The 14641-nt window shown below is 44.6% G+C and overlaps 1 protein-coding gene and 1 long non-coding RNA gene across 3 annotated transcripts; one reads left to right on the top strand and one right to left on the bottom strand.

Moving 5' to 3' along the window:
• Window positions 1–5244: 5244 nt before the first annotated feature.
• On the bottom strand, window positions 5245–6974 carry LOC116553003. The gene is made up of 2 exons (XR_004269589.1): window positions 6157–6974; window positions 5245–6031 (listed from the first exon to the last, which is right to left on the bottom strand). It is a non-coding gene; the product is annotated as an uncharacterized LOC116553003 (long non-coding RNA).
• Window positions 5920–11280, top strand: TOB1 (transducer of ERBB2, 1). Of its 2 annotated transcripts, none has more exons than XM_032280049.1 (2): window positions 5920–6033; window positions 9324–11280. In XM_032280049.1, the coding sequence occupies exon 2, from the start codon at window positions 9463–9465 to the stop codon at window positions 10522–10524; it is 1062 nt and encodes a 353-aa protein (XP_032135940.1). In that variant the 5' UTR covers window positions 5920–6033; window positions 9324–9462; the 3' UTR covers window positions 10525–11280. The 2 variants fall into 2 exon arrangements, with proteins under 2 accessions (XP_032135940.1, XP_032135939.1); XM_032280048.1 differs by lacking the exon at window positions 5920–6033 and adding an exon at window positions 7162–7450.
• Window positions 11281–14641: the final 3361 nt, after the last annotated feature.

Below are 14641 nucleotides of genomic sequence, written 5' to 3'. Positions count from 1 at the left end.
TATAAAAATGTTTGTTAAATATGTTTGTTTTTGATACTGAAAAATTTTCAACAACTTACAGCCCAGTAATGGATAAATAAATTATTCTCAATCCATAGAGTGTAACATAATATACAGTCATTAAAAATGATGATTGTGACAAAAGCTTAATGTCAGGAGAAAAGAGGGAAAATGCAATGCTACGTGAACTGCAGGATACAAAATTGCACAGGTGATAGAAACTCATTCAGAAAGAAATGGAGCAAGATGGTTAGCACTGAGCAGAGATTAAAGATGATTGCTATTTTCTTCTTTATTTCTGTGTGTTCCAAATTTGCTATAATGAGCATTTCCAGGTTTTGTAAAGAGAAACAAGCCCTGATATTTTAGACTTGAGGAAAAATGTGTTTTGGCTTTTTGGAAAATCAAGTTCAGGTTTCCTTAAAAGATGTAAAATTAATGTTTTTGCTGGAAATACTTCAGCTGCAAGTCATGGAATACTTAATGTCGGTTAAAAAGTGGACCAGGCCTAGGCAGGGACTGGCATTAGTCAGAAACCCTATCTTTGTATTAACTTGCATTTTATTCATGGTTTATTCAGCAGGAGCTACTGCAGCTCCTGCCGTGAGATCCATGTTCAGGCTGGAGGAAGAGAGAAGTGACCCAGTGGTGATTTTTTAAAATGGGCAGGCTGGGCGCAGTGGCTCACACTTGTAATCCCAGCACTTTGGGAGGCCGAGGAGGGCAGATCACTTGAGGTCAGGAGTTTGAGACCAGCCTGGCCAACATGGTAAAACCCCGTCTCTACTAAAAACACAAAAAAATAGCCAGGCATGGTGGCACTTGCTTGTAATCCCAGCTACTTGGGAGGCTGAGGCAGGAGAATCGCTTGAACCAGGGAGGTGGTGGTTGCAGTGAGCTGAGATCACGCCAGTACACCCCAGCCTGGGCAACAGAGTAAGACTCTGTCTCAAAATAAATAAATAATAAAAATGGGCTCAAATCCTTTGACAGTCCTCCCTGAGAGGTGGTGGTGATGTCCCCTCCCCTTGAATCTGGCTGGTGATTATTTTGACCAATAGAGCGTAATGGAAGTGGCACGCTGTGAATTACAAGGCCGGGTCATAAAAGGCCATGCAGCTTCCATGGTGGCTGCCGTCGTGACAACTTCCGTGGTGGCCAGGCATGGTGGCTAATGCCTGAAATCCCAGTGCTTTGGGAGGCCAAAGCTGGGGGTTTGAGGCCAGGAGTTTGAGACCAGCCTGGGCAACACAGTAAGATCCTATCTTTACAGAAAACTTAAAAAAAATGTTTTTAATTAAAAAAAAAAGTTCACTCTTCAGAAGCTCCTCTGCTTCCTCTCAGCTGCCACGCTGTGAGAAGCCCAAGCCACAGGGGAAATTCAGAGGCCATGTGGAAATGCTCCAAACAACAGTGCCAACTAGGCCCAGCCCTCAAGTCACGGCAGCCCAGGTGCTAGACATGTGGGTGAAAAATCCTCCAGATCCGTGCTGTCCAATTCAGAAGCTGCTGACCACATGGGTTATTTCAATCTCAATTTCATTAAAATTAAATTAAAGTAAAAATTCAGTTCCTCAGTCACACTGGCCACATTTCAAGTGCTCAAGAGCCGCATGTGGCTATCATATTGGACAGCACGGGCAGCATATTTCCATCACTGGAGGAAGTTCCATTAGATAGACCTGCTTCAGATGATTCTTGAGTGTTTGAGTCTTTCCAGCTGAGGTTCCAGACATTGTGGAGCAGAGATAAGCCATCCATCCTTTTGTGCCCTAAAAAAAAAATTTTTTTTTTGAGACGGAGTCTCTCTCTGTCACTCAGGCTGGAGTGCAGTGATGCTATCTCAGCTCACTGCAACCTCTGCCTCCCAAGTTCAAGTGATTCTCCTGCCTCAGCTTCCTGAGTAGTTGGGTTCACAGGCACACAACACCATGCCCCGCTATTTTTTTTTTGTATTTTTAGTAGAGTCAGGGTTTTGCCATGTTGGCCAGGCTGGTCTCAAACTCCTAACCTCAAGTGATCTGCCCTCTTTGGCCTCCAGAAGTACTGGGATTACAGGCATGAGTCACCATGCCAAGACTGAATTTCTTACCTAAAGGATCCAAGGGCATAATAAAACGGACCTTTTGTGCCACAATAAACTGGTATTTTGGATAGTTTTTCATGCAGCAGTAGTTAACTAGAACAAATCCCTCTGGTAAGAAAAGCGTAGCACCCTCAGACACCATCCCAGCTGACTTCTGTTTATGCCTTACTTGCAGAACGTGTCACAATGCCACCTCTACTGCAATGAAGCCCAGGGAAACATGCATTCAGCTCTTCTAGCCTCTTCAGTCAGGAAGACGAGGGAACGAGGATGGGGCATGGGAAACGGGTGAGCTGGCAGCAGTGTCTGCCACAATTGGTTATAAATATAAAATTATATGCTATTTTAGTAAGCAGAGCTGCATAATAACATATGCAACCCATGCTTTAAATGTATTTAAAGTACTCTAATAACATTTGCTCTCAGAGTACTTTATATAAATGTTCCTTGTACTTAGAATGTCATGAACACTGTATCACTCCTAGAATCTGCACTATAATCTCTTTACTGAAATCAAAATCTTCCTCCTTGGCTAATGGAAAGAAGTTTCAAGATTTGGTTTGGATTTTCTTCATCAAGATAATAGAGAGTGGCAAATTATAAGGAGACATTCTCCCATCAGACCACGTCACTTCAGTAGAATTGCCTGTTCCAAAGACAAATGGGCTTGTGCAAGGTTATCTAGTTATCTTTTAATTACAAATGTCAGTGTGCCGGTGTCTTCTGGAGAATATATAGCCCTCCACTACAAACCCATATGAAAAGCCACAGGAACCCACATTGACGTTTCCTCAGACATAACTGCATTGCTTTTTTTTTGGAGAAATGTCTAGAAAAGAACCAGTTTACTTGGTTTTTAATAACTCGATGGTTAGTGCATGATTTTAAAAATTAATTTTAGGCCAGGTACAGTGGCTCACGCCTGTAATCCCAACACTTTGGGAGGCTGAGGCAGCCAGATCACCTGAGGTCAGGAGTTCAAGACCAGCCTGGCCAACATGGTGAAATCCTGTCTCTACAAAAATACAAAAATTAGCCGGGCATGACGGTGGGTGCCTGTAATCCCAGCTACTTGGGAGGCTGAGGAGGAAGAACTTGGAAGGTGGAGATTGCAGTGAGCTGAGATTGCACCGTTGCACTCCAGCCTGGGCAACAGAGTGAGACACTGTCTCAAAAAATAATTTTAAAATGTGTGTGCTATGATTTACGTTGCATGACTGTCTAGAAAGAAAGAAGTAACAATCACGATAAGAACATTATGGTTTTTTGTTGTTGTTTGAGAAAGATCTCACTCGGTCGCTCAGGCTGGAGTGCAGTGGCATGATCACTGCTCACTACAGCCTTGACCTCTTGGTCTCAAGAGATCCTCTCGCCTCAGCCTTCCAAGTATGTGGGACTACACATGTGCACCACCACACCCAGCTAATGAAAAAAGTAATAAAATAGATACAAGTTCTCGCTATGCTGCATAGGCTGGTCTCGACCTCCTGGGCTAAAGAGATCCTCCCGCTTCAGCCTTTGAAGTAGCTGGGACTACAAGTGAGCATCACCGTGCCCAGGTTATTATTATTATTTTTTTTTTTAATAAAATGAAGACAGGGGTTTCACTGTGCTGCATAGGCTGGTCTCGAACTCCTCTGCTCAAGGGATCCACCTGCCTCAAGCCTCCTAAAATGCTGGCATTATAAGCATGTGAGCCACCTTGTCCTGGCTGTCTTATTTTCAAATAAAGGTAAAAGTTCGATTCCTTAAAAGTGAAATGAGTCTTAGTAATTACACACCATGTGATAGCTATTCTCCTGTAATCCTGTCTCAATTTACAAAGAAACATAATAAGAATTAGGCTGAGGCAGGCAGATCGCACAGTTGCACTCCAGCCTAGGACAAAGCTTAGGACATCTCTATCTCAGAAATCAAGGTGTTGTGTGTGCTTGTGTGAATGAGGTAATAATTCACGGCACTTTCAAGAAACAATATCGGAAGTTATTTTTTTACCAAACAATTACCTTTATTTTAAGGCCCCACTGGGAATTGTGTAGAATGTAGAGATGTGAAAGGCAAAGGCTGTAGTTTCCAGTGACTGTCATTTGCTCAGAGAGGAATACCTCTTGATTGTGATACACTTGGAGTCTAATATCAAATTCTTTTTTCCTCCATAAGCCTAATCCCCTGCACAACTGGCAGTTAGTCCTCCACTCCCCTGCACAATTCCAAAGTAAATGTTAAATAGTAATAAGCCATATGCAAAACTTGGATAAATAACATTTTCTACCTCGTGACTGGTAATGTTCAGAGATGTGAATCGGTTTTCCCTTTTATTTGCAATCCATATTTGAAAAAGAGCTGCAGTATATATGTTAGGAACCTTGAGTTTTAAATGTAGAATTTTTTAATTGAAGGAGACATTAGACATGATCTAATTCAACCCTTCTTATAGGTGAGAAAACTAAAAGTTGATAGGAACTGGTGTGAAACTCAGATCTCCCAGTACCCGCTCTTCATTGCTTTTTTCCAGTAGGCCATGGGGCCTCCGTGCCTGTGCGTGTATGTGTTTATATTTGGTCTGAAATCTTCTTACACTCCTGGACCAAGCAGCAATAACTCATAAATTTTTGACATCTACATTTCTGACTTAATGCTTTTAACTGCTATTGATATTTAATCAGTACCTATCAGATGACTGCTCTCATATTTTAAACCTGGAATTATAGATTGAAGACATTCAGAAAAGAGAAATTTGTGCCATCTCTTTAGAGAATTCTCGAAAAGTTTTGACAAAAATGTCTAGGAAAAAAAAAGAATTCTTGTAAAGTACAGATAAGTTTGACAAAATTACAATTCATCTGTCTTTAGACAGACATTTTACTCTCAGCCACGCCTAACATGCCCCCCAATTATAGTTATATATTTTCCAAATTGCAAATCAGGACACATGGGCCAGCAATTCTAGATGTGTGGTACAGTACCATTATTTGCCTACTGGTAAGAGAAGTTGTGCTTCCTGAACATGTGAAAAATGAAGTGTTTCTTTTGGTAAGGCATTCCAAGAATAAATATCTCGTTTCTTGTAATTTCTGTGCTTAATTATAAAATTAAAAATAATTTACTTTTATTAAAGATGGAATTGTCATTATACAAAACCAAAAACAAACACATAATTAAAAAAACAAAACTGAACAAATCATTTATATTTGATGTTTTAATGACATTTCAATGCAGAGGAAGTGCCATTTTAATTTAAATGCTTTCACAGTTTTGCCATACTTTCACAGTTCAATTCCACTCTCGTTTGCAACTAAAAAACCTAAACATTAAAAAAAAAAAAAAAAATCACAACAATCAGAATTTAAGGAGTCACTGAGTGAAACTATGTTTTAGGAATCTGTACAATAAACATTAAATCAGTCACCTGACCCCTCCCCACCGTCAGCCCATTCCACAAACCCATCCTCCCTCCCCTTCTACGCAGTGAGCCTTCAGAAATATCCTTTCTCAATGCGGCTCCTTCTGAAAAGGAGAGGCTGGAGACCCAAAGTGGAGAAGGCAGCTCCATTCAGATTTTGCGTCCATAAAGCCAATAGCTCCTAGGCCTGACATCTACAGCTGGTCTACACGGGCCCGCCCCGCAGACACCGATTCCATGGTGAGCTGCGGTTTAACTTCCTTATAGCAGGTTGAGAGTGCAGGCCCCACGGTTTGGAGGGGAAGGCGGCGCCCCAACTGGTGTTTTTCCAGGAAGTGCTCCAAGAATGCGGAGGAAAGGGGAAAGGGGAAGGTCAGGCGATGGGCGTTTCATTCATTGCTTCTTTCTCCCCTTCCCCTCCATCGCTCCCCCAAGACTTTCCCCTTTTCCCAGTCCGAGTTTGACGTCGGTCTCCTGGATACCAGGCAGCCAATCGCCCGGTTGCGAAGGGACCCGCGCGGCCAATCAGGCGTCGTTGCTACCTGTGAGTAATATTTTTAGCTGAGAGGGACGCTCCATTCCACTCCCGATGTAATTTCGTGTATTTCTCTGGGGCAGGTTGTGAAAAAGGCGCCTACCCGTCCCCCGCCACGAGTCCCTCTCTTACCCTACTCCCTAGGTACCTGCACATATTTAAGCCGAGACTGATCTTCCACGCGCTCTACAGGCAGGCCCCGCGTCTATTCTGTGCACCTGCGTTCCAGCAAGCCCTAGACATGCGCACATGCGTGTGTGTAGACAGGGGCACAGATACAGACGCAGCTTGGCCTCGTGTCGCCACACCCTGGGCCCGGCGTGGGCTGGGACATTCGGAATAAATGAATCCCCGTCGCAGCCGGGGTCACACCGGTAGGCCTGAGGCTGCGGAGGCAGTTAAACTGCCGGCGGGGCAAGAGCTGCGGCCGCCTCCCTTCCCCGCCCCCAGCCCGGCTCCGCGGCTAGTGGGTTCTGCAGCTGCCACTCTCTGGGGGGCGGTTGGCCTAGGCCTTGGGGTGATTAATATTCAATTAACCGGGTGCACGAGTCCCGGTCACAGTTTGCCCTTTCCCTAAACCCCCGCTGGGGTGGGCAGGAGGCCGACTCGGTAACTATTCCACGAGCTCCAGGATCCTCCTCGGCCGCAGCCCTGCGCGAAGAGGGCACATTCTGGGCACTCTGGGCTCCTCCAGCCCCGGTTCTCTCGGCCGCTTTTCGTCCCCCTCCCCCTGCCCGGCGCTCTCCGCCTCAACCGGGCGTCGGCCGCCCTACCCCACCCCTTTCTCTCTCAGTGGCACGTCTCCCCCCGAGTCCCTCTCCAAACGTTCTCTTAATTCCGTCCCCAGGGCTCCGACCGCCGGTTCATTGGCCCTCCCGCAGCCCGAGGGCGCGGCTTGCCCACCCCTGAGTCCACCGCGCGTCCGGACACGAGCAGCCGGGACTTGGCCAATGGCGTCGGGGGGCAGGGCAGGGGCGGAGCCGGCGGCGGGGGCCGGGGTTGAGGGGCGGGGAGCGCCGGGACTGGCTAGGCGGCCGGGCCTGTGTGACGCGGGGCGGGCGCGCGCACCCCGACAGAGGGGATGGGGGCGGGGAGGAGGCCATAAAACGAGAGGCGGGGCGCGCGCCGCGACAGAAAGAGCTAAGCTCTGGCCCGGCGTGTAGCGGGCGCACGACGGGGACGCTGGGCCGGGCACCGGGCTGTGTGAAGTGAGCGCGCTCGTCTGACCCCTGCGCCCGCCACCCCGCGCCACCGGCGGCGAGCTCCAGGGCCCGCCCGAGGCCTCCGTCCTCTGCCCTCCGCCTCGCAGCGGCGACGTGGTGCACTCGGCGAGCCCGCCGCTCCCGACCCTCCCGTGCCCCCGCCCTGCCGCGCTGCTCCCCGCCCCGCCGCGAGTCTGTGGTCCAAGCCGCCCCCGAAGCAGCCCGTAAGTATCGCGGGGCGCCGGGCGGGGCCTGCGAGGAGACGGAGCCCCGGGCCCGGGCGGCGGAGGAGGGGGCTGCAGCGGCTTCGAGCCCCGGCCCTTGGGAGCTCGGGGACGGCGGGGTCGCGGCCCTGGGCGCCGCGGGGAGGCTCCGGGACCCGAGGGCAGCGGCTTCGAGGGGCGCCGCGGCGCTTCGGGCTCGTCCCGGGCTGTTGACCTGGGATGGGCGGCCCGGGGCGAGCTGACGGGAGCCGGGGGTTGGGGCGCCCGGAGGAGCGGCGAGCTCGCGGGGGAACGCTGGGGTCCGAGAGGCCGGTGGCCGCGAGGCTGAAAATGGTGCCGGGGAACCGGTGCTCCCCCAGGCTCTGGCCGGGTCCCAGGAGCCCGGGGCGGGGGCCGCGGGGCGGGGAGCAGCGGGTCGGGTTACGGCGGGGGAGGGGAGCGGCTGACCCGACGCCCCGACCTGCTGGGTGCTGGGTGCTCGGTGCCCGGCCGGGAGAGGTTGCTCTTCCTTTTCCCGTGGCCTTCCTCCTCCCCCTCCGAGGAGGCTCGTACTCTCTTCCTCCTCCACCTCCACCTCCTCTTGCTGCTGCTGCTGCTGTAGCGCTGGGGCTCCGAGGGCTGTGAGCAGAAATCTAATGAGATCTAACTGGCTGTTTATGTAATTCTTCACGCTCCTGCCTGTCTTGTGGCACTGCTTTATAACTACCTTCCACCGAGCCTGAATTTTGCTTGGCTGCACCTTCAAGCAATTGGGCTTAATCAGCTGCCTCTGCTGGCACTCAGGCTTTTGACTTGGAAAGTGTAGTTTGGGGGCAGCCAGGGATTCTTTTTCCTTTGTCACCACGAATATGAAAAATGGAACAGACGAATTAGGACCAACTTGATTTTTAAACGTCCTTTTAAATCAACTTGAGCGTGCAAATAGATCCCTTTCGCAAATATCTTCTGTTTGCCCTTGATCTTTTCTTATCCCCACCCAGTGCTGATCCAGCAAACGTTTAAAGGTCGACCTTATCATACTTGCCTCTCCGGCTGTTACCGTGAGAGTGAGGGAGTGAGGGAGGTTTTTAAAATCAGACTAAAACTCAGAAACCCTGGCCTTTAAACAGAATAATCAATAGTTTTGATTTGTGTTGTTGCATTGTTATACTTGCTGCCAAATAGGTACTTACCAGATTTAGAAAAATACAAATTGAAAATAAAAGGCACAGAGAAGTTCGGATTTATTATATTGTATGCTCTTAGTATACTTAAGGCCGAAACTATATAGAATAATTTGGTTCTTATTCACTAGGATGAAATTCATTTAGTACTCAGTACTTTAATTTTAGCGTCATGTACTATGGAAATTAAAATGATTTTCCTAACTCGCCAAATATTTAAATGTCAGTGACAGGGCAGATTTAAAAGTATATATCCGAAGTGAACAACAACGTGGATTCACTTCTAAGTTGGTGAACACAATAAAAATTACCAACTGAAAGTGGCGTATGTATATGAGGGGGGAGGATACTGAGTACTGTAAATATTCTTGTGAGAACTGAGGGGAGAATAATACATATTCTAGAGGGTTTTCTTCTTAGAACTGTATTCAGAAACAAATCATCAGGGTCTTAAAAACATTATTTCATCTGTAAACCTACATTTTTCTGTGTGATTTTAAACTTTAATAAACAATTTTCTATTTCTTTATTATACTAGTTACAGTTTTCAGGCTTTCTGTCCTAGTAGACATTTTCTTTTTATCCTTAGCAAACTAACATAGGATATTAGACATTTTGAAAGGTGAAATTACTTTGGGGGTTAAAAAAAAAAAGGTCATGGGACTTATATTACATTTATCTTATTTGGACATGTTTGCTTTTGTTTTAAGGAACAAGATCACTCAAGGTGAAGGATAATCTACCAATACCAGCACTTTGAATGAAAATTTGTTTCTCTGCCACAAACTGAACACTTTTTTTTTTTTTTTTGCTGGGGGAGTTGAAACCTAATTTTGTGGCATAGCAGCTATGCAGCTTGAAATCCAAGTAGCACTAAATTTTATTATTTCGTATTTATACAATAAGCTTCCCAGGAGACGTGTCAACATTTTTGGTGAAGAACTTGAAAGACTTCTTAAGAAGAAATATGAAGGGCACTGGTATCCTGAAAAGCCATACAAAGGATCGGGGTTTAGATGTATACACATAGGGGAGAAAGTGGACCCAGTGATTGAACAAGCATCCAAAGAGAGTGGTTTGGACATTGATGATGTTCGTGGCAATCTGCCACAGGATCTTAGTGTTTGGATCGACCCATTTGAGGTTTCTTACCAAATTGGTGAAAAGGGACCAGTGAAGGTGCTTTACGTGGATGATAATAATGAAAATGGATGCGAGTTGGATAAGGAGATCAAAAACAGCTTTAACCCAGAGGCCCAGGTTTTTATGCCCATAAGTGACCCAGCGTCATCAGTGTCCAGCTCTCCATCGCCTCCTTTTGGTCACTCTGCTGCTGTAAGCCCCACCTTCATGCCCCGGTCCACTCAGCCTTTAACCTTTACCACGGCCACTTTTGCCGCCACCAAGTTCGGCTCTACCAAAATGAAGAATAGTGGCCGTAGCAACAAGGTTGCCCGTACTTCTCCTATCAACCTCGGCTTGAATGTGAATGACCTCTTGAAGCAGAAAGCCATCTCTTCCTCCATGCACTCTCTGTATGGGCTGGGCTTGGGTAGCCAGCAGCAGCCACAGCAGCAGCAGCAGCAGCAGCAGCAGCAGCAGCAGCAGCCAGCCCAACCACCGCCGCCGCCGCCACCACCCCAGCAGCAACCACAGCAGAAAACCTCTGCTCTTTCTCCTAATGCCAAGGAATTTATTTTTCCTAATATGCAGGGTCAAGGTAGTAGTACCAATGGAATGTTCCCAGGTGACAGCCCCCTTAACCTCAGTCCTCTCCAGTACAGTAATGCCTTTGATGTGTTTGCGGCCTATGGAGGCCTCAATGAGAAGTCTTTTGTAGATGGCTTGAATTTTAGCTTAAATAACATGCAGTATTCTAACCAGCAATTCCAGCCTGTTATGGCTAACTGAAAATAAGAAAATACATTGTACAAGTTAAAATGCACGGGCCCAAGGGGGTTTGTTTTTTTTTTTTCGCCTCTTGAGAATTTTTTTTTTTTTAAGCTTATAGTAAGAATACATTCAAGCTTGGTTAAAAGAAATAAAACATGCATCATTTTTCATTTGCCAACCAAGCACAAAGTTATTTTATACTGACTGTATATTTTAAAGTATACTCTCAGATATGGCCTCTTACAGTATTTAAGATATAGCAAGGACATGGCTGATTTTTTTTTATAAAAATTGGCACTAATAAGTGGGTTTATTGGTCTTTTCTAATTGTATAATTTAATTTAGTACAAAGTTTGTAAAATATCAGAGGATATATATATTGTTTCTACGACATGGTATTGCATTTATATCTTTTTACTACAGTGATCTGTGACAGCAGCAGCTTCATGTTGTATTTTTTTTACTGAAATTGTAAGATATCCATCTTAAAGACATCAACTATTCTAAAAATTGTGTACAGGATATTCCTTTAGTGGTGGAATTAAAATGTACGAATATTTGCTTTTTCAAAAAAATGTATTTTCTGTTAAAGGTTTAAAGATTTTTGCTATATATTATGGAAGAAAAATGTAATCGTAAATATTAATTTTGTACCTATATTGTGCAATACTTGAAAAAAACGGTATAAAAGTATTTTGAGTCAGTGTCTTACATGTTAAGAGGGACTGAAATAGTTTATATTAAGTTTGTATTAAAATTCTTTAAAATTAAAAATGCCTATTGTGGTCTTTGTTTTTAAGTGTTTTCTAACTATCTGCCTCTGGAGTTATTATGCTGTAAATGCTAATGGTGGAAAAAGGCCTGACTCATTGGGGCACGAAGGAATAATGGAAAGCAGTTGCTCTACTCGTGCACCGGATCGTGGTTTGCCACGTAAAAAGTGCTATCAAAACTGAATAGCCTGACCAGTGCTTGGGACAGCTTTATTTTCTTACAGCTCTCTTCAGTCCACATTTGTCGACCCCATGATAGAGGTGCTATGTTAAGGTTAGTCAGCTCTACAGCGAGTTTCAAAATATGCTGACATCGAGGAGTCAGGTGATAAGATGAAATTCTTTCATGTAATCTGGGACAATTTATTTGAAATTTATATGGAGAGAGTATTGGATCAGTTTTGTGTTTTTGCTCAGGAAATTTGCTCAGACAAAGTGGCTGACCGAACTTTAAAAAGATTTACATCAGTTTACTAATCTTTAAAATTTAGCTATTGCATGTAGCTAGAGAACTTATGATAAAAATCTATTCATAGTTGGACAGATTGTTAAATGTTAGTATTGTCATTTTCCCAGCAAGAAAGTTTAAGTATTTAATTTTTTGCAAGTTGGTATCCAACCTGCTGGTTTGAAGGATTTACAGATTAGTTATTGATAGTGTGTCAAATTGAAGTGGCTTGGTGAGAATGGGTTTTTTTAAGATGAAGAGTTGGAAGGAAGAACACTAAATGAATCATTTCACTAAATGTCAATTGATACAGTGTTGACATAGTATTGGTGAGAAAGTTGTCTTAAAAAACTTTCTATGTATTTTTATAGTGAGAAACCAGCGCTGCCTGGGTTACCAGTGAAATAAATTTGGTCTCATGAGTTTTTTGGACACCAGTTTACAAAAGCCTTTTGTCATTTACCTATGATGCAGTATAGAGCAATAAAAAGTTTTAAGGGAACAAGCACTGGAAATAACAGAGCTAAGCTGTTTGTCAGCTCCATGGTGAGGCTTTTGTTCTTTAGTGGACAGAATGAGGCTATGAAGAAGTATTGGAATACTGAGTGCAACCAGCAGAGATCTGGTCTGCCAACACTTGATTTTGTGATCACGGAGCTTGAATAAGAACAATCAGGGTACTGGTTTTAAGCACTAGTTTCTGCTATAGACTTGATAAAGTTATAGGCTTGGGAGAAAACTGTCTACTTATAACTGAAGAAAGGCTCAAGTTTAATGTGTTTTTTATGAAAACTCATAAGGCAGCTGGACAGTAAAATTTGTTTTTATGGGGGAGCAGAGTCTTGCTCTGTTGCCCAGGCTGGAGTGCAGTGGCACAATTAGCTCACTGCAACCTCTGCCTACCAGGTGGAAGTGATTCTTCTGCCTCAACCTGCTAAGTAGCTGAGCCTACAGGTGCCAGCCACCATGCCTGGCTAATTTTTGTATTTTAGTAGAGATGGGGTTTCACCATGTTAACCAGGCTGGTCTTGAACTCCTGACCTCAGGTGATCCATCCGCCTCGACCTCCCAAAGTGCTGGGATTACAGGTGTGAGCCACTGCACCCGGCCAACAGAATTTGTAACGGTCTGGAGCACTAATCATTTTATTTTGAGACAGGGTCTCCCTGTGTCACCCAGCCTGGAGTGCAGTGGGGCCATTTCAGCTCATAGCAACCTCCACTAATCAAGTGATTCTCCTGTCTCAGCCTCCTGAGTAGCTGGGATTATAGGTGTGTGCCACTGTGCCAGCTAATTTTTAAATGTTTTTAGAGTTGGTTTCGCTATGTTGCCTGGGCTAGTCTCAAACTCCTGAGCTCAGGTGATCTACCCGCCTTGGCCTCCCTAACTGCTGAAATTACAGGCGTGGGCCACCACACCTGGCCAAGTACTAATATATTCCGATTTTAAATACTGAGGTTAATGTAAGCATGAGTATCTGTTTCAGATCTTTCAGATCTTAAGGACATATGTATTGACAAAAATCTTAGGGAAATTTCATCTTTGTACATAGGTTTGATGCTTGAGAATGATTAACTCAAAATTTGATCTTGATTGGTTTCATGAAAACTTGAGCTTAGTGTCCTTGACTTCATAATTTTTAAAAACATGAACCAAGGCCCTGTTTTCGTGCCCTTTTTGTTCATTAGGAATGGGAATTTTTAGAAAGGTGCTTTTGTCTAGCACATCTTAGAAAAGCTTACTTCTTAGTTCCAAGTCACTTTCTTCCCACAGTGCCGTCACGCTTTTGACTCTCTGTGTGGGGACTGTTTCGGTTGACAATTTGATGAATTATTTTCATAGGTCTTTCCCATTTTTTTGACTCCTATAACTACAGATACTGTAGCAGCCTCTGAATACCCTGAGTGTCCAAAATGTTGCCTTACAGATTTCATAGCTCATGGATGAGTAAGGAATATGATACCAAAAAGTAGCTTTCTAAGTTTAGTATATTCCTTTTCTGCCCTGCCTTGTCTTTTCTGAAATCAGGTACATTGTGAAATCTCCTATTTGTCTATAATAGATGCCAAATGTAAATATAGGCCTTCTTCAAAATGCCTCCTTAAAGATAACAATATTTACTGTGATTAATTAGCTTTTGAAAGTGAAACTAAAGGTTCTCTGAATGTAAAATGTTTTTCCAGGCTGGGCACGGTGGCTCACACCTGTACTCCCAGCACCCTGGGAGGCCGAGGTAGGTGGATCACTTGAAGTCAGGAGTTTGAGACCATCTCCACTAAAAACACAAAATTAGCTAGATGTGGTGGCGTGCGCCTGTAGTCCCAGCTACAGGCTGGGAGGCTGAGGCGGGAGAATTGCTTGAACCCGGGAGGCGGAGGTTTCAGTGAGCCGAGATCTTGCCATTACCTTCCAACCTGGGCGACAAAAGTGAAACTCAATCTCAAAAAAATAAAATAATATTTTTCCAATTGGGTGTAAATTTCATTCCCCTATACATGTCTTAGGTACTGGCATTTTAATTGAGAAACTTAACAAATCTTCAAGACTTAAGATTATTTTAAAATAAGGCAGTGTAACACAGAAAGAAACAAAGTATGTCTTACTGGATATACTTAAGCTAATGAAGTAAAATGCCAGTTGGAAGACTTCCTTTACATCCTTTCCCTACACAAACAGAATATAGATAGGCATGGCACATCAAATATGTATCCTCGCTTGACTGGAATGCATGCTTTTGTCAGACACTGGGTAACAACGCTAGTGCAAGAACAGATGCAAGGAAAACGGAAGACAGGATGTAAAATGGTCATTGCTGAATAAAACCCACTGCGTTGTTTAGTATACCAATTAGTTGATGCTTAATCAGTTTGGCCCAGAAGGTCTTTTGAGATCAGAGTTCTTTAGTTTTTGTGGT

Source organism: Sapajus apella, unplaced genomic scaffold, assembly GCF_009761245.1.
Source record: "Sapajus apella isolate SASKATOON/1434 unplaced genomic scaffold, GSC_monkey_1.0 scaffold12, whole genome shotgun sequence".
NCBI classification, from domain to species: Eukaryota; Metazoa; Chordata; class Mammalia; order Primates; family Cebidae; genus Sapajus; species Sapajus apella.
The sequence above is the reverse complement of the archived record's forward strand: the minus strand, read 5'-3'. Positions and strand labels throughout refer to the sequence as shown.

What these genes read in the sequence shown, in the direction of transcription:
- TOB1 (XM_032280049.1), top strand. Translation starts at nt 9,463, where the DNA reads ATGCAGCTTGAAATCCAAGTAGCACTAAATTTTATTATTTCGTATTTA.